Source organism: Bos mutus, chromosome 14 (assembly GCF_027580195.1).
Source record: "Bos mutus isolate GX-2022 chromosome 14, NWIPB_WYAK_1.1, whole genome shotgun sequence".
NCBI classification, from domain to species: Eukaryota; Metazoa; Chordata; class Mammalia; order Artiodactyla; family Bovidae; genus Bos; species Bos mutus.
Window position 1 is genome coordinate 60,249,993 of NC_091630.1, and position 18,497 is coordinate 60,268,489.

General features: G+C 40.6%; 1 protein-coding gene across 2 annotated transcripts in view; it reads left to right on the forward strand.

Moving 5' to 3' along the window:
- ATP6V1H (ATPase H+ transporting V1 subunit H) overlaps nt 1-18,497 on the forward strand; it is a 47,415-nt gene that overhangs the window by 17,957 nt on the left and 10,961 nt on the right. For both annotated transcript variants that reach the window (XM_070382406.1, XM_005891992.3), the window contains 6 exons: nt 1,494-1,591; nt 5,061-5,253; nt 8,698-8,876; nt 11,414-11,539; nt 12,148-12,249; nt 13,862-13,975. In XM_070382406.1, coding sequence (XP_070238507.1) covers nt 1,494-1,591; nt 5,061-5,253; nt 8,698-8,876; nt 11,414-11,539; nt 12,148-12,249; nt 13,862-13,975 — 812 coding nt within the window. The remainder of the gene's footprint in view (nt 1-1,493; nt 1,592-5,060; nt 5,254-8,697; nt 8,877-11,413; nt 11,540-12,147; nt 12,250-13,861; nt 13,976-18,497) is intronic.

Genomic DNA, 18,497 nt, shown 5'->3' on the forward strand with positions numbered 1-18,497 from the left:
ACTAGCAACGGAGAAGCCATTTTAAAAATGTGTCATGTATTGCAGTAAAGAATGGCAAATAGACATGGAAAAAGACAGTGAACCAAGAAATTTTTGTGTTGAGATTGATGATAAGTGGAAGAGGACAGTGTGCCCTAGGCTACCTTTTTGTTCATTATTGGAGAAAGCTTGCCCAGACTCTTTCTCTAAACAAGAAAGATGGAATTCTACTTTCATGAAGGGCTACTTACCTGCTGACCTTTTTGGAAAAATACATACATATTTTCTCCCATTATGGAAGATTGTTTTAGAACTGAAAATTCACCTTTTTTTGGGTCATTAATTTTTGCTAACATTTTGAGTTTTTAGGCAAATTATGTTAGTGCTATTGGATATATTGTGCTTTGGGTAACTATGTTCACTACTTTCTAGGTAAAACCTAAGATAACCTTTCCACGATGACTTTTGATTGTTCTACCAAATATACTTATATCATTGTGTTTCTGTGTTTGAATGCCTGGAATTTTCTTTGAAGTGTTAGTTTTTAGCAAGCTTAGTTTAAATTGAAACATAGAGCTTCAACCTAATGTGTGTTAGGTTTTGTGTATTTATATGACATCCACTGTCCTCTCCTTTCTTTTTTCTTTTTGTCAGCATGCTCTTTAAGGCCAGAGTCTGAAATTTCCCCTTGTTCCTTCATTTCTTACAGATGTAAGGCTCATGGTAAATATTTAGGAAGAAGCCCAGGCCAGGTGTAACCACCAGCTTTTCTAATATGGAGGTGCCTGAAACGTCTTTAGAACTGAAAAGTCACATTTTTTTTTATTGTTTACTCATATTTATCTCAAGCTTCAGATTTAACCTCAGTTTCTCTAAGAAAGTGCCACTGAACTGATAGTTTTAAAAAGTCATAATCTTTTTCACGTGTTTAATTAGGTTTGTATATGCTGTATAGTTTTTTTTAAGTTATTTTTTATTGAGTTTCTATGAAATGTCTTAGCTCCGTGCTCTATGAACTACTTTACTTAATCCTAAGAGTACCCTTTCAGAGTGCTTAGCGGTGTCATCCTTACTAAGGATGGTTCAGCAGCCAGCTTCATATCATTCAGATATGGGCCCATCTCAGAGACTACATTTATATCTTTTTCATTTTATTGTTGATCTTTGATATTTATATAATTATGAAAAGCAGTATTGTCTGTATCATGCCTCTCTTCAGGAGTAAGTGAAACACTGCAGGATAATAAGCTGTTTATCAAACCATATCAAAGACATAATTACTGTGTTACTTGATTTCCCTGATTGGATGTAAGCTTGAACCATGTAGGCTTAATTTCACAGAAGTCAGCTTCATTTCTAAGAGTCAGAGAGGAAAGTGCAAAGGGGAATTGACTTTTGAAGAAATAATAGAGACTTTTGGACGTTCTGATATTACCATCAGAAACCCTAGTAAACAAACTCCAGACTCTGGCATCTGTGCAACCTGCTGACCTGAGGTGCTTTCTCCCACGCAGAGTTCCCAGTATGTGCAGTGCGTGGCCGGGTGTCTGCAGCTGATGCTCCGAGTCAATGAGTACCGCTTCGCCTGGGTGGAGGCAGACGGGGTGAACTGGTGAGCCCTCACTTGTCATGTGGGGTAACATTTAAGAGCATCTCTCCTTGACATTGTCAAAGAAATTAATATGTTTAATCACTGAAATGAAGGTGTTTTTTAAAAAAAATTTTTTTCAAATGTCTTGTGTGATGTTTTTCCCCAGGAATCATGCTAGAGACTCAGGGCCCCTGGTTTTCATTGTTAGTATATCAGGTTGGTGCTCTCCACCTTGCCCAAAGCAACATTCCAGACTCCAGAGGGAAAGCAGGCCTTCAACATAGACATAGCATCTTGTTTGTGTACACAGTTTAGTCCCTGGTGGCTCAGTGGTAAATAGTCCTCCTGCCAATGAAGGAGACACAGGTTCGATCCCTGGGTCAGGAAGATCCCCTGGAGGAGGAAATGGCAACCCACTCCAGTCTTCTTGCCTGGGAAGTCCCACAGACAGAGGAGCCTGGCGGACTACAGTCCATGGGGTCACAAAAGAGAGACAACTTAGCAACTCAACAACATCTTCGGCAAAGTTCTGTTTCTGTGTAAGGGGCTGATCACCAGTCATGTTCCCAGAGGCCAACCAGGGCCCTGGTGTGCAGGCAACCAACTTCTTAGGACAGCCATCTCACGTGTTAACTGTCCTCCGCACAGAAACCTGAAGGTGACTACGCAGGCGGTGTTTCTGGTCTGTTTATCTTCTTTAAAGTGATGTGATATTTTGGGCAATGCAGTAAGAAAGCATAATTATTCATTTTACTATTATATCATCTTCTAGGTGATTTCATCATCCATTTTTTAAATAACTTTAGTCTTTACTATTTTTTTATATCATACTTGAGAATAATGAGGGAATAATGACAAGATCTAGGATGGTGAAATATGTGATTCTTCAAATTATAGTTAACAAACTCACAGTATATCTTAGGTTTATAAATGGGTCTAATAGACCTGTATTGTAGCTGTAAGATATATTGAAAGAAAGAAAGTAAGTGAAGTCACTCAGTCATGTCCGACTCTTTGCAATCCCATGGACTGTAGTTTACCAGGGTTCTCTGTCCATGGGATTTTCCAGGCAAGAGTACTGGAGTGGGTTGTCATTTCTTTCTCCAGGGGATTTTCCTGACCCAGGGATCGAACCTAGTTCTCCTGCATTGCAGGCAGACGCTTTACCCTCTGAGCCACCAGGGAAGCCCAAGGTATATTGAATTTTATCCCATTAAACAAAAAGTGCATTTTCTTTTTGTTCTTTGAAAGACCTGTAAGAAAGAATAAAAGTCATGAAACAGCTGCTTCTAAAAATAGTTACAATTGCTCAAAAGATAAACACTTAACGTTTGGTCTAGTGGACCCTAACGGCATACAGAGAGGCTAACCAGATGCTGCTCTTCTAGTTATTGGTACTAGTATTTTGGAAGATGGTAATGTCAAGGCCTTTGACTATGTGGGTCACAACAAACTGTGGAAAATTCTTCAAGAGATGGGACTACCAGACCACCTTACCTGCTTCCTGAGAAATCTGTTTGCAGGTCAAGGAGCAATAGTTAGAACTGGATATGGAACAACAGACTGGTCCCAAATCGGGAAAGGAGTACATCAAGGCTGTATATTGTCACCCTGCTTATTTAACTTACATGCAGAGTACATCATGAGAAATGCTGGGCTGGATGAAGCACAAGCTGGAATCAAGATTGCTGGGAGAAATATCAGTAACCTTAGATATGCAGATGACACCACCCTTACAGCAGAAAGCGAAGAAGAACTAAAGAATCTCTTGATGAAAGTGAAAGAGGAGAGTGAAAAAGTTGGCTTAAAACTCAACATTCAGAAAACTGAGATCATGGCATCTGGTCCCATCCCTTTATGGCAAATAGATGGGGAAATAGTGGAAACAGTGACAGACTTAATTTTCTTGGGCTCCAAAATCACTGTAGATGGTGACTGCAGCCATGAAATTAAAAGATGCTTGCTCCTTGGAAGAAAAACTATGACCAACCTAGATAGCATATTAAAAAGCAGAGACATTATTTTGCCAACAAAGGTCCATCTAGTCAAGGCTATGGTTTTTCCAGTAGTCATAAATGGATGTAAGAGTTGGACTCTGCAGAAAGCTGAGTGCCAAAGAATTGATGCTTTTGAACTGTGGTGTTGGAGAAGACTCTTGAGAGTCCCTTGGACTGCAAGGAGATCCAACCAGTCTATCCTAAAGGACATCAGTCCTGAATATTCATTGGAAGGACTGATACTGAAGCTCAAAACTCCAATACTTTGGCCACCTAATGCGAAGAACCAACTCATTTGAAAAGACCCTGATGCTGGGAAGGATTGAAGGTGGGAGGAGGAGAAGGGGACGACAGAAGATGAGATGGTTGGATGGCATCACCGACTTGATGGACATGAATTTGAGTAAATTCTGGGAGTTGGTGATGGACAGGGAAGCCTGGCATGCTGCAGTCCTTGGGGTCTCAAAAGAGTCGGACATGACTGACCGACTGAAATGAACTGAACCAGTGTTAACTATTCAGTTTAGTAACAAGAAAGGGCATAAATAGAATCTAGAATGTGTCATGTCCAACATACAGTCTTTGGTATGGTAATACCTACCAACAAGGTTAGTTGTAATCAAATTAATACAGAGACTTTTAAGTTGAGAAGAGGCATTAATAAAGGTAGAATATGTTAAGTTGCTGAGAGTGGGACAGTTTAGAGAAGTCATTGAATTTTTTCATTTTTTAAAGAAAGAAAACATGTACTTTCTACTCTGCCATTTCTTTTGTTTAGGATTGAAGGTTTTCTTTTTTTCCTTTTTGGTGCTCCTCAAATCACAAGCAGGGACCCTGGGAAGAGAAAAAATTGTGAGCATAGCCTGCTTGAGGAGAGTGGAAGGGGACTGTGGTTTAAAAGCCCAGGACCTGTTTTCTCTGTGTGGTTTCCTTTTCACTTACATGAATGGCACACACTATCTTTGAAAGTTATATGCCTGTATAAGACTGAGAATATACTCTTACATTGTTGGAAAGTCTGGAGGTCGGCACTGACTTTTTAACTACTGGAGCTAAAGTGGGCAGGCTTCCACTAAAGTAATTGCTTCCCCCCTCCCACCCCATTCAACTGCCCTTTGTGAACATTTGTACCCTGACATTTGAAGCATTTTTAAAGTATATAGTAATATAAAGTAGCATATAAGTGAAAGGTAAGATTCAAAAGGAAATTGCGTGCTGAGGTGCAAGGGTCACGTCCTGAATGCCGGTCAGGCTCTCCTGCTGTTCACTGTGTGACCGCGCGCCCTGGCACAAGGGGGCAGCATCCTGAGACTCTGGCCGTGTGGACTGGCCCTCTGAGAGCAGGGTTCTGGCTTGCTCCTTCCTGCAGGCAGAAAGGAGAGGACATGATTCTGAGAGACTGGTGCACTGGGGCAGAAAGAGCAGTCAGTTATTTCTACTTCTGGTTGCATTGTCCTATTCCTAAACGTCATTTCCACCTGTGTTCCTTTCAGCATCATGGGCGTTCTGAGTAACAAGTGTGGCTTTCAGCTCCAGTATCAGATGATCTTTTCTGTGTGGCTCCTGGCTTTCAGCCCACAGATGTGTGAACACCTGAGGCGATACAACATCATCCCTGTCCTGTCTGACATCCTGCAGGAGTCGGTCAAAGAGAAGGTGACGAGGATCATCCTCGCAGCATTCCGTGTAAGTGTTTTGTGGGGAGTGTGTCCTGTGGGGTGTGTGTGTGTTCTGTATATGTGGTGTTCTGGTGTGTGTGGTGTATGTATGTTCTGTGGGGTGTGTGTATGTGGAGTGTGTTCTGTGGGATGTGTGTGTGGTGTTCTGTAGTGTATGATGTGTGTGTGGTGTGCGTGGGGTATGTTCAGTGGGGTGTGTGTGTTTTCTATGGGGGGAGTGTGTGTGGGATGTGTGTGGTGTTCTGTAGAGTGTGATGTGTGTGTGGTGTGCGTGTGGTGTATTCAGTGGTGGTCTGTGGTGTGTGTGGTGTGTTCTGTGTAATGTGTGTGTGTGTGTGTGGTGTGTTCTGTGAGGGGGTGTGTGATTGTGTGTGAGGCACTTTTCATGCAGCCTGAGGCCTTTCAGCGGGTGCAAATGTTGCTTGTTCTCCCAGTGGTCATGGAGCTGTGGATTCTTGGTGAGCTTAGACTGAACTATCACAGATTGTATTTATGGCAGGAGAGGGGACGAGGGAGGAAGCTGTCTATATGGATGAAATGTGAGGATTGCAGACGCTTGTTGGGAGTGTGACAGTGCTATATTCAGGTGGCCTTGTTTTCCAGGAGGCTGTTTGAGGTTTTTTTTCTGTCCTGGGCCCTTCTTTTAGAAGGGAGTTGTATTTCTGATCCTGGGTCTGCTGACCAGCAGTCATTTCTAAGACAGCTTTAGAGATCATCAGTTACTTTGAGCAGTGAAGTTGTCCTCTTAGGATGTTAGGATTTTGGCCACGACCTCAGTCAGCATCTTCCCTTAAACAGACCGGGAAGTTGAGGGTGCAGGGGGCCATGCTGGACTCTGTAGAAGTCACAGTGTTCAAAAAGTCACAGGAAGTGTACAGCCAGACTGAGATTCTTTGTTTTCTTTGGCCCTGATTTGGAGCTCTCCAGATTGTTGATCAGCTTTTTATGGACATCTTAGAAGTAGGATAGTGTAGCTCTTTTCTAGTTTTCCTTTCCACGTGGTGTGTTAGCAAGATTGTTGGCTCTGGAGTGGACAGACCTGGAGTGAGTCCCAGCATGGCTGGATGGGAGGGTGGTGTGAGCTCTCAGAGCTGATTCCTCCGTCTATAGAAAGTGTTGAGTGAAACTTAACTCACTTCAGCATTGGTTAAGGATTCAATGAAGTAACAGACAAAGGGCCTGGCAAGAGTAAATATACAGGAAATATTTCTCTTCCTCCTTTTCTGTCCATAAAAACACAAAATAATAGCCATCTGCCTCTTTAACCCCCACCTCTATGAATTGCATTCTAGGTTAATATGGCACCTAGGCAGAGGTCAAGGGCTATTCTGTTAGATTTAGAAGAGGCAGCACAAATGTTTTACTAATATTTAGCAAGATTTAACAATCTTATTTAAACTTTATTTGCAGATTCAATTTTTTTACCTATACACAATGCATGGAACTTACGTTAATTTCTGGACTTCTGTTGTCCAACTTGAATTTCAGAGTGTTTAAAATAGACCCAATCTATTGATAGGTATATTAGTTTTTTAGACTCTCCTTACTAAACTGGGACAATATAGTCATTGTATGATTAGACTGAAGACTGAATATCAGAAAAACATCCTTAGACATTCAAAACTTTGATGTACATAACTGAGTTAAAATCGAGCCATTAGTAAGGACATAGTAAAGCCATTTGATTTAGACTATCAAATAGGTGAAAAAAATGAAAATGACTTTTTTTTTTTTTAATCCTCAAATTCCTATAACCTTTGATAAAGATTTCACTGGTGAGGTTGTTTGAGGATCATCTAATTATACATTTCTCCCCACATCCTGAGGAAGAAAATTTTTACGCTGAAGACTTTAGGAAGCTTGCTGAGCTGCTGTGAGCTGAAGAAATATAGCAGCTGTTTTTGTTTTTGTTTTTTTTTCATTTGGCTGGGTGAAATTTTATTTTTGAAAATGTCAGTCTCACTTATTCATAGCAGGTGCTGAACTCCAGGTCTCCATAAATGTTATTCCTTCTGTTAACTTGATATGTCAGTCTTTTGTTTCTAAAATAAATTAGAATGTTCTGAGGCTTGTGACTGAGAAAGACACTCGGGGCTGTATTTGTTGTCTAGAGTTCTTCATCCGTTGTGAATTTTCTTTCTCTTTTTTGGTTCTGCTTAGTCCAGACCCTACTTAATATGTCAGATAATAAGATAAATTATATTCTATGACTGCATGAAAGCTTGGGAAGGCTTGGGAAGAAACACCACCCAGTTGAATTTGGATTTATATTAGCTTGTGTTAACTATGATGTTTAATTCACACCCACATACGTATACACACACACAGACACAGACATGCATAGACTTGCATATTCTCTACAGATAGTTCACAGTCATAACCCCTTCAGAGAGGCCCTCTGTTCTGTTTCATTGGTCTGTGTATCTGTTTTATGCCAGTGCCATCCTGTTTTGATCACTATAGCCTTGTAATTTAGTTTGAAATCAGGAAGTGTGACCTTTCTAGCTTTGTTCTTCTTTCTCAAGATTGCTGTGGACATTTGGAGGCTTTTGTGTTTCCAACTAGATTTCAGGATTGTTTTTCTGTTTCTGTGAAAAAACATCATTAGAGTTCTGGTGGGGATGGATCTTACTGATTTTCTTAGGCTAAGCCAGAGCCTCTCTGCATTTATTTAGCATAATTGGTAGAAATGTAACATCCTTGCAGAAATAAAGAAGATTAAAATTTTGGTACAGTTGATTTAGAATTGTTATTGCAGGATTTGTGTGGGAATGTGGGGGAGGGGATTAGACAGGCCTTCCTTGCCACCTTTGTTGAAGTGGCTTTCTTGCGAGCTTGTTTGTCCTTATTCCAGACCTGAGCATGGGCATGGCACTTGCTTAGAAACATTGGCTAATTCAGTAAACAGTTTATCTTTAGAAATACGTAGATTCTTTTGCTGCTTTCATAAGTACTCCTAAAAACAGAAAATTGCTTCTGATAATTGTTGAAGCAAGCAAGTTCTTTATTGCTGTCCTGTGTGCACTGATAGGTTGATGTGGGGGAGAAAAAGGTCACCGATTGAGAACTAGGGGATACTGAGAAAGTAGTCTTTCTTAGCATCCTTCGGGCTTTGTGTGGCTGATGAACGGAATGTTCATAGTGGTGCCCCCAGGAGCAGGGCTGTGACCAAAGATAGGGATGGCACTGTTGTAAATGTGTGCAGGGTTTTGAGGCTTGTCTGGGGGAATAATTTAAAATGTTTAGTGAAGACAGTAGAGAGAAGGAATCAGAAGAGTGCTCCTGAGGTGGGACAGGAGCTCAGGCAAGAAGTCAGAGTTTGTGACGCAGGCATCCACTTAAGGTGATGGGTACCCTGAGAACCGATGGAGGAGAGAGGGTGGGAAGGCAGGTGTAGACAATATCACATAACAGGTTACATCATTTCTCATCGTGTCTCCATCTAACCCAGAACTTCTTAGAAAAGTCAATTGAACGAGAAACTCGCCAAGAGTATGCCCTGGCGATGATTCAGTGCAAAGTCCTGAAACAGCTGGAGAATTTGGAGCAGCAGAAGTACGACGACGAAGACATCAGTGAGGATATAAAGTTTCTCTTGGAGAAGCTCGGTGAGAGTGTCCAGGATCTCAGGTGTGCTGTCCTCTTTGATTCTCATGGGCTGGGTATCCTGGGCTGTTGCCTGGCCTCCTATTTTAAGGAAGTCTCAATTTGTTACTAACTGCGAACTTAGAAGATTGCGCTAAAACGCGGTGTCTTCTGTTGAAAACTGAGGGACATGGAAACACTGGCTCATCACCGTGCAGACAGTTGGTCAGAGCTGTGTGTGTGCTCTCCTCTTCTGGGGGGAGAACCCACCATTCTCTGTGGTCTGAAATCCCAGCCACTGTTCTCCCTCAGGTTGTGGATGCCACCCTCTGGGAATCTGCCGGTTTAGAATATTTTTTTAAGCAGCAGTCATTTCATTTATGGAGGAGGTTTGCTCATATAGGGAAAGAGTATTTTTTTTCATGCTTTTTTTTTAAGTTTCTGTTGCTTTATTGTTTATATTAAAAAATTATGCAAGTGATGTACATGCAGTAAAAAGAAAAATCCCTCGCTTATTACAGTCCAGATGGGACTCCAGGCCACTTCCCTATCTTCCCCACCTCCTCCCCCCACACTCTGATTTCTAAACACCTTCTAGCCCCCACCCCCAACACACAAATGCAAATGGGTTCCACATATTCTTCTGGTCTTGGTTCTTTTTTGTTTAATACTAGTTTGACAGTTTTCCCCGTTAACCCATGCATTCTTTGTTTTTAAAGTACTGACACATTCTGGAAAGAGAGTTATTTACTAAGAAGAGTTGGGGTTTGGGGTTTGATTATTAGGCTAATTTGTCCACGTGTGGCCTTGAACAAGTTTCTTGACATTTTGAAGTCTCAGTTTTCCTTTTGGTAAAATAGTGATAAACGTTCTAATCTTGTAGGATTTTCTGTGAGGTGTCCAGCACATGCCTTCAGTGTAATGTGTGCTCTGGGAATGTATTTACCAGATAACTCAGTGCAGCCCATAGTCTCCAGGCCCAAATGCCTTTGTCGAGGTGGGAGCTGTCACCTGCATCAGTTGTTTATACAGAGTTTTATGAAAGAAAGCCGAATGAGTTTTCTCTTTGTAGTATAATAGGCCAGCCATGGGCTTGCAGTTTATATATATTCCATTTTATTATGTTTATTTTTAAAAATTATCATTAGTTCTTCTGTAATAATGATTTGAGATCCTTTTAAAAATAAATAAGATTAATGATAGCTTTCTAAATTATTTAATCCATACTAGCCAATTTTGGAGAAGGCAATGGCACCCCACTCCAGTACTCTTGCCTGGAAAATCCCATGGACGGAGGAGCCTGGTAGGCTGCAGACCATGGGGTCACGAAGAGTTGGACAGGACTGAATGACTTCACTTTCACTTTTCCCTTTCATGCATTGGAGAAGGAAATGGCAACCTACTCCAGTGTTCTTGCCTGGAGAATCCCAGGGACGGGGGAGCCTGGTGGGCTGCCGTCTATGGGGTCGCACAGAGTCGGACACAACTGAAGCGACTTAGCAGCAGCAGCCAATTTTTACTACTTACTGATTCTTCTGACTGAAAGCCACAGTCACAGAAAACTAACCCATCTGATCACACGGACCACACAGCCTTGTCTAACTCAATGAAACTCTGAGCCGTACCGTGTAGGGCCACCCAAGATGGACGGGTCATGGTGGAGAGTTCTGACAAAATGTGGTCCACTGGAGAAGGGAATGGCACACCACTTCAGTATTCTTGCCTTGAGAACCCCATGAACAGTATGAAAAGGCAAAAAGATAGGACACTGAAAGATGAACTCCCCAGGTCGATAGGTGCCCAGTATGCTACTGGAGATCAGTGGAGAAATAAATCCAGAAAGAATGGAGAGACGGAGCCAAAGCAAAAACAACAATCCCATGGACAGGAGCCTGGTGGGCTGTAGTCCATAGGGTCTCAAAGAGTCAGGCACAACTGAAGCGACGTAGCACATAGGCATAGTGAATAATTTTTTAATTAAAATGCATTTCAATTTGTTCCATGTACAGAGGTTTTATTTCTATTATTAATCTATAGTGGGCTAATTCAATTAGTGAATTGTCTCTACATTGTTGATAATCACGGTTAAAAATATTGTCCTGAGGTATGTGTTTTTATTTTTGTAGTGCCATATCATAGTTTGACATTTAAAGTATAATAGAATGTACTACTTTATTTTATGTTAAAGTAATACACTGTTTACATAAATGTATCCTAACATATTGAGTGGTCTGTTAAATACAGTTTTTAAGTGGCGTGGTAGAAACAATGCTAAATTATCAGATATTTCAGTGACATATATTCATGTGTGTATTAGAGTAAGGATTTTGGAAACAAGTGCTCCTTTTAACGTCTCATGACGAGTATTCAAATTTGACAGAAACGTTGGACCTCAGTGCTCTGAATCAGTTTCCTGTGGCTTGCTGAAGATGATTTAAGCTGTTTAAACTTTTTTAGGGATAATATATAGAGGATGCTCAGTCTCTATAGTTAAATCATTATTGAAGATGTTCTACGTTTTTTACATTTTGGAGTATCTCTCAGATTCTTATAAACTTTGAATTCTTTCAAAATTTTTATAGCTCATTCGATGAATACAGTTCAGAACTTAAGTCTGGAAGGTTGGAGTGGAGTCCTGTGCACAAATCTGAGAAATTTTGGAGAGAGAATGCTGCGAGGTTAAATGAAAAGAATTATGAGCTCTTGAAGTAAGTTTCACATTCAGTTAATTCCAGTTTACATGCTAAATAAACTCCATCATTCCACATACTCATGGACATATTTTTGTCCTTTAAGTTTTTAGATAGTCCATGGTTTTAACATATATTTTCTTGCTTACTAATGTGGTTGAATACCTTTTCATGTGCTTATTGGCCATTTGGGTTATCTTTTTCCCAGGAGAAATGCCCGTTCAGGTCTTGTTGTTGTTGTTCGTTTGTTTCCCCATTTTGTAGGAATTCTGTAAGTATTCTAAACATGTTCTGTGTCACATGGAAGTGTTTCACTGCCCTGCGATCTCCCCGTGTGCCACCTGCAGTTTTCCCTCCCAGTCTCCCCGTGATATTGTGGGACTTGTGGGCAGTGGACATTATGAATCTGAAAGTGACCTGTTATGTGCGTTTAAAAGGTCTGAAGGCTGCTGACTTATGTTCAATAAAGCATGTGCAGTGTACTGTGTGTAATGTGAAACTTGTAGAAAATACGGTTATATTTGTAAATGTACATTTTTGAGAAAATATCAGCATTATACCTGTGTTCTCTTGTGCTCTAGAAAAGGATTAGAAATCAGTCTCTCTTTGAATTAAATTTATTTCAGAATTTTGACCAAACTTCTGGAGGTGTCTGACGATCCCCAAGTCCTAGCTGTTGCCGCCCATGACGTTGGGGAGTATGTGCGCCATTACCCACGAGGCAAGCGGTAAGGGAGGAACCTGGTTACCTCAGGTGCCCTGAGATGGTCAGCAAGGGTCCTAACTCACACACTCCTGTAGAGTAGAGTCATTCAGCTGGGAGATGATGGCGTAAGTGGTATCAAGGTGACCATAACGCTGGGGATCAATTTTAAACCTAATTAAAAATGGGTGGTATAAGAATAGAAGCACATGTGTGGAACACAGCTGTGCCTTAGCCAATAGAGATCTCACTAGAAAATTCACGTTCAGGATTTTCTTTGGTTTGTATGCTGTAATTTAAAAGCCATTTCATGAGTACTGGTGATTTTTCGATTATTACTGTTATTTGTTATAATATTGAATTGTTATTGAACTGAGTAGGATGAATGAATGTGATGGAAGAAGCTCTTTTTTGGGGAAAATAATCGCATCAGCTTCCTATCCTTCAGTCCCCACATCAGCACCACAAATGGGGGTTCCTTGTCCTCAGTGGCAGTAAAGAATTTGCTAGATTGGACGACTGAGCTACTATAATGTAGTTGATAAAGGACTGAGCTGGTGTGTTAGGTAAGGTGGTGTTTTAATCCATAGTACCTGGCATGGGACAAGCACTCATAAAAACTGGATATAATTATACTACACATTTTTTTTTTCTCAATACAGTACATTAAAAAAAAAAAAGATGTTCTAAAAATAACATACAAGAAGGTCTCCAGGTGAAGCCTCTCTGTCACCCCAACCCGTGTGCTTCCCTCTAGGTTGTCTTGTACCACCACCAGCCTTGCCACACTAAGGGGTCCCAGCCGTTGACTGTGTGGTGGTGTTGGCCACCAGGCACCCACACTGCTGGGCTGGATTTTAGACACCCACTGGCTCTTTGCAGGGCCCTGCCCTGGCAGACAAAAGGGTCCTTTCTTCCATTTGTGATGCAACAACTGTTTACGTTTCGCTTTTGTGTCTGTAGTAACTGAATTTTTCAGGGTGTTGCGGGGGGGCAGCAACAGCGGTGTGATTGTCAGTCCTCATGGTGCTTTTGTCAAGAGGAATCTCTCATCTCTTTTACTGCCCAGCAGGTCGTAATGGCATACTCCATCATTGCAGGAAAGGGCAGATATCTTAACAAATCGAGTCTTTCTCAGGAAATTAACATGGCTTCTATGAGGTGTTTTTTAACCTCGTGTTCCCTGCCGCCTGCTTCTGAGCCTGTATCTGGCTCCCAGAATGGCAGCCGCTGGGCTTATTATTGATCTGATATTATTTCAGCTGTTAGGTGGTATGCAGTATACTAATTTTTAAGCAAGCCACAAATGCTGGTAATAAAGAACTTAATACTCAACTGCCTGGAGCACTATAATCTAGATTACCCTAGCAGTCCAGATTGATCATATTTGCCCAGACTAGGAAATGAGGATAACAATTGGATTTATTATTAGGAGTTCAAGAGAGAATGTATGAATGCTTCAAATCTGTGATTTGGGAGAAATGGTGTTTTAAAAAGATGTGTGTTGTTTACTTACCAGTACGGTAACTTCTCTTTGTGAGACTCCTGGGCGGCTGAGGGCTGGGGCTGTCTGTGACTAACAGCAGGCATTGGAAAGTCAACTGCCGCGTGTTCACTGCGTGGCTTCTGTCCTGCAGGGTCATCGAACAGCTGGGTGGGAAGCAGCTGGTGATGAACCACATGCACCACGAGGACCAGCAGGTGCGCTACAACGCCCTCCTGGCTGTGCAGAAGCTCATGGTGCACAACTGGTAGGTGCCCCCGGCCCCCGGCCCCATCACATGTTCTTAAGGAAACGCTCTCGTGAGCGCTGGTTTTTAAGAGCAGTGATTTAGATTAATACCTAGAAGTAGATTTTAGCCATTCAGAGCAGTGTTGTGATAGTTTAGAAAACAACTGCATTAATGTTCTCAAAAAACGCATGTGCAAAGTAGTTTGTTGTTCAGTCTGTCTGTTGAGTTGGTGATGCCATCCAACCGTCTCATCCTTTGTCAGGTTCAGTAGGGTTGCTGAAGTATAATTCTTGTCTTGTTAATAATAATTCCATTTAAATAGTTATTATTTCTCTTGAAAAGTTTATTGTTCAGCGTTTTCATTTTTTAAATTGCATTTATGATGTGAAAAAAAAAGCTGAGTATGGCATAGAACACTAGAGTGTTCCCTTTGGCAGTGGAGAAAATTTTTTGGTCGAGAATTTTATTGTTCAAATGATCATGCATTAAAGATGAAACATTTAAAATTTGAAAACTTTGTCTTGAATTTAGGAATTTGATTTAGTTTCACAGTAAATTTTTTGATGTAGGATTACAAAAGGAAAAGTAAATTTTTTTATGGCCAGTAACTGGTTTATTTGCTCTTTATTATTGACTAGCCAATTAGAGAATATCCTTTCTCCCCCTTTTCTCTAGTTACGTGCCAAAATATTTTAGCTTTAGTGTTTTAATTATGATAAATCCTCTTTAGTGGAGAAGCTTTCCTGTACTTTATTAAAAGAATTTTCATATGAAGATTAGAATCCAGTTAGAAAGAATTCTAACTGTGGATTAGAATCCACAGTTGATCAGACTGTAGCGTTTGTTGTGACAGACACGTTTCTATGGCACTTTGTGCCAGAGGATATAAACTGCTCCAGTAGTAGCAAGTTATTCAACGTCAAATTGGTGTGAGACCAAATAGAATGTCATTTGGAAGGAAAGGAAAGGAAAGGAAAGGAAAACCTTTGGCAGCATTATTTCCAAATGTAAAAGGATTTTGAGTCAGTATCTTTATGCAGGTAACCAAGCTGGTAAAGCCTACTGCTCTACTTTCCTAAAATAGAGGCTTTTTAACTAAACCATGGTACTGGTTTTTAGAAGATGTTTCACACCAAATAAAACCTGAAAACATAATTGATTTGATTTCCTCTGAGCATTTAGTTTGTCTTGGTTTAATTAAAACAAATTTTTAGAAATGGTGTATTTTAGTACAACACAGTAACAGAAATATTGAAACTAATTAAAACACAGCTATGGGTAAAAGTAGAATACGAGTCTGTCTGAGTGGCAGCAGCAGCAGTGTTTCCTGACGGTATCGAGCATGTTTTCTCTGTTATTGCTTTGCTCTGAGGCCCGGTTTCCAGAGTTCCAGCGCTCTCCTGGTTTACTGTTTGACTTTTCTGCCATAAATCATTTTTAGGTTTTTGGTGTTTCATTATTCCCAAGCTTTCTGTTGATCAGACTAAATCATAATTGTAGATTTAGTAAAGTTAGCATTTCTTTTTTACTGTGGAGAATGGTTTTTTGGTTTTAAGTCTAAAATTACATTTTGAGTATAAACTAGAAACTTAGGAAATCATGGACCTGGATTGTCTCTGGTTCTCAATTCGGATTCTGCTCTGAGGGGTTCAGTTCACTTTTCTTGGTGATGCAGAGATGGATTTACCCCTGGTTTATGGAACATGGAATGTAGAGCTTTACAGTATCATGTGAAAATATTGCTCACTTCTTTGTCAGGAGTTTATGACTGATTTCTGGATTATTTCTGTGACTTGGAGGACATAGAGTAGCCAGCATTGCCCCCTCCACTGGACACCTGTGTGTATGGAATAATGGGTTACATGTAGCCCCAACTGATGTGGGTGGGATGTGGGGGCCAGAATGGAAGGAGGGGACAGTAGGCATACACTGGGGTCCCTGTAGTTCAGGGAGCCTTGAAAGGGCCAGTCCCACCCATGGCCCTGCTGAGTGGATGTGCAGGCTCTGGCCTTCCCATCCCCACTTCCTGGTATGTCCCTCATTCTTTTGAACAAGACTGGATTTTTATATTCATGAATTTGGCAAAATAGATACAAGCAATGACAATTCAGTCTAGAGAACTTTTGTATAGACCCTCAGCTTCTGTGTTATAATCTAACATCATACAATGTCATCGTTTCTCTCCTACAGAATGATTTTAAATGTAATCAGCCTCTAATTCAGAAGCAGCCATATGTGCATATGGACAGCTCAGGACTTCAGGAAAGAAACACTGAATTTTGTAGGTAGAGGATCTTGTGTAGAACTTTCTCTTTGTTTCTAGATTCTTTTTCAACCTATTTTCAAGCAGAATAATAAGAGTGTTAGACTCTCTAGTTCTTTTATGTGTAGGTAAATAATATAACAGAGAGACCTCACAAAGCCAAGGGTGTGGGTGATACTGCTTTTATTCTTCAGTCTTTACATCTGACTGGGGTATTTTAGTTATTCTCTAAGTACATAGCCATAAATACAGTGATTAAAAGAGTTACTTATGAACAGAATTGAAGGGAAGAACCCCTTAGTAAGTTTTAATTTTTTAGCCTTAATAATCATGTTACTATAACATTCCAAGTGATTTTATTTTTTTATTTTTTTTTAAATAAATTTATTCATTTTAATTGGAGGCAAATTACTTTACAGTATTGTAGTGATTTTGTCATACATTGACATGAATCAGCCACGGGTTTACATGTGTTCCCCATAACATATGACATTTCCAAATTTAACATTTTCCAAAATTAATTTAGAAAATTGTGGTCTGTCTTGGGCTGCCTGGAATTTTCCACATTATTCTTATGACATTTTTAGTGGAGGAATTCTCAGGTAAGACTATTTATTACATTCTAAATATAATTCAAGTAAAAGGAGTCTACAATAAGCCCTGAATGTGGACTTTGCTCCCATTCTGTCTTCTTAAGAGTGCTTGTAACGGCATATGCCATGTTGCATAACTAGATTTGTATGTGCTGTGGTCATTTACAGGCGTGTTCTGCATTGTACTGATTGCTTTTGGTTATAACTACTTGATCCGAAACCAGCATTTAAAGTGAAAAGGAGGGACTTCTGGTTCTGGTTCTACAGGTATGGAGCTTGAAGTCTCCACTCCATCTGAACAAGTAAACAGCTGAACAGACTGAAAAATCAAGCAACCCTTGTTGAACCCACAGGAGAGGACAGGATACACTTTGCAGCCGAGACTAAAGAGGCACGTGAATGCAGAGTCGTTGCTCAGAGGAGCAGGACTCAGACCAGGGGACAGTGAGGGACCAGCGCCTGGAGGAGGCTGGACTATGGCTGGTGAATCGCAGGAGGTGCAGTATGCACACGTCTAGGGGATCTAGACGGGGGGTTGGGGAGTGGGCCAGTACAGTGAGAGTTCTCTTCAGAAGCCAGACCAGTGTCCCACAGTAAATATTTAAGAACTCCCATGGCCTTTTGTCAGAAAGGGGAGAGGAACCATTCTGAAACAGCCCAGAGCTCTTGTTCTTAACCAAGGCTGTACTCAGTGGAGATTCATTAACCTGCCTGCTGGGGTGTCATGAGAGTCTGACTGACCTGGGAAAGGGAAATGACCAGTTCCAGCAGACTCTGACCATCCTTTCCTACCCAGAAGGGTAGAAAAACCCCAAGGGACACTTGTGAAGGGTCACAATCTCAGGGTCCAGGTTCAGTGAAGACTGAGACCAGATCATAGGACTCCAAAAAACTTTCACCCTGCTTCACCACCATGTTACTTCAGATTTATTTGTAACAGTTTCTTTTACCCAGCACACCAAATCCAACTATTAAGAAAATATTACAAAGCATACCAAAAAGGAAAAAAAAGACATCAGAACAAGCCATGGCGAGAATGTTGGGAGATCAGGCTGGAAACTTTAAACAACCATGACTAACATACTTAGGACTCTAATGGATAAAGTAGACAGCATGCAAGAACAGATGAACAAGTTAAGCAGAGAGATAGAAATCCTAAGAAAGGACCAAAAAGAAATGTTAGAGGTCAAAAATCCTGTATCAGAAGTGAAGAATGCCTTCGATGGACTTATTAGTAGACTGGACACAGCTGTCTACAGAAAACACCAGGCCTACTTGGGTTCACCATTGAATTCTACCAAATATTTAAGGAAGAAATGTTAGATCAATTCTTTGCAATCTTTTTAAGAGGTGAGAAGCAGAGGGAATACTTCCTAACTCATTTTGTGAGGCCAGCATCGCCTAATACCAAAACCAGACAAAGACATTATGAGAAAACCATAAACAAGAATCTCTTATGAACATAGATACAAAAATCCTCAATGAAATATTAACACACTGAATCCAACAACATATAAAAAGAATCATACACCAAAACCAAGTAAAATTTATTCTAGATATGCAAGGCTGGTTAGGCATTTGAGTATCAGTTAATATAATCCATCACATCAACAAAAAGAAGAAGAAAAATCACATGATTTTAACCATCAGTTCAGTTCAGTTCAGTTGCTCAGTTGTGTCCAAC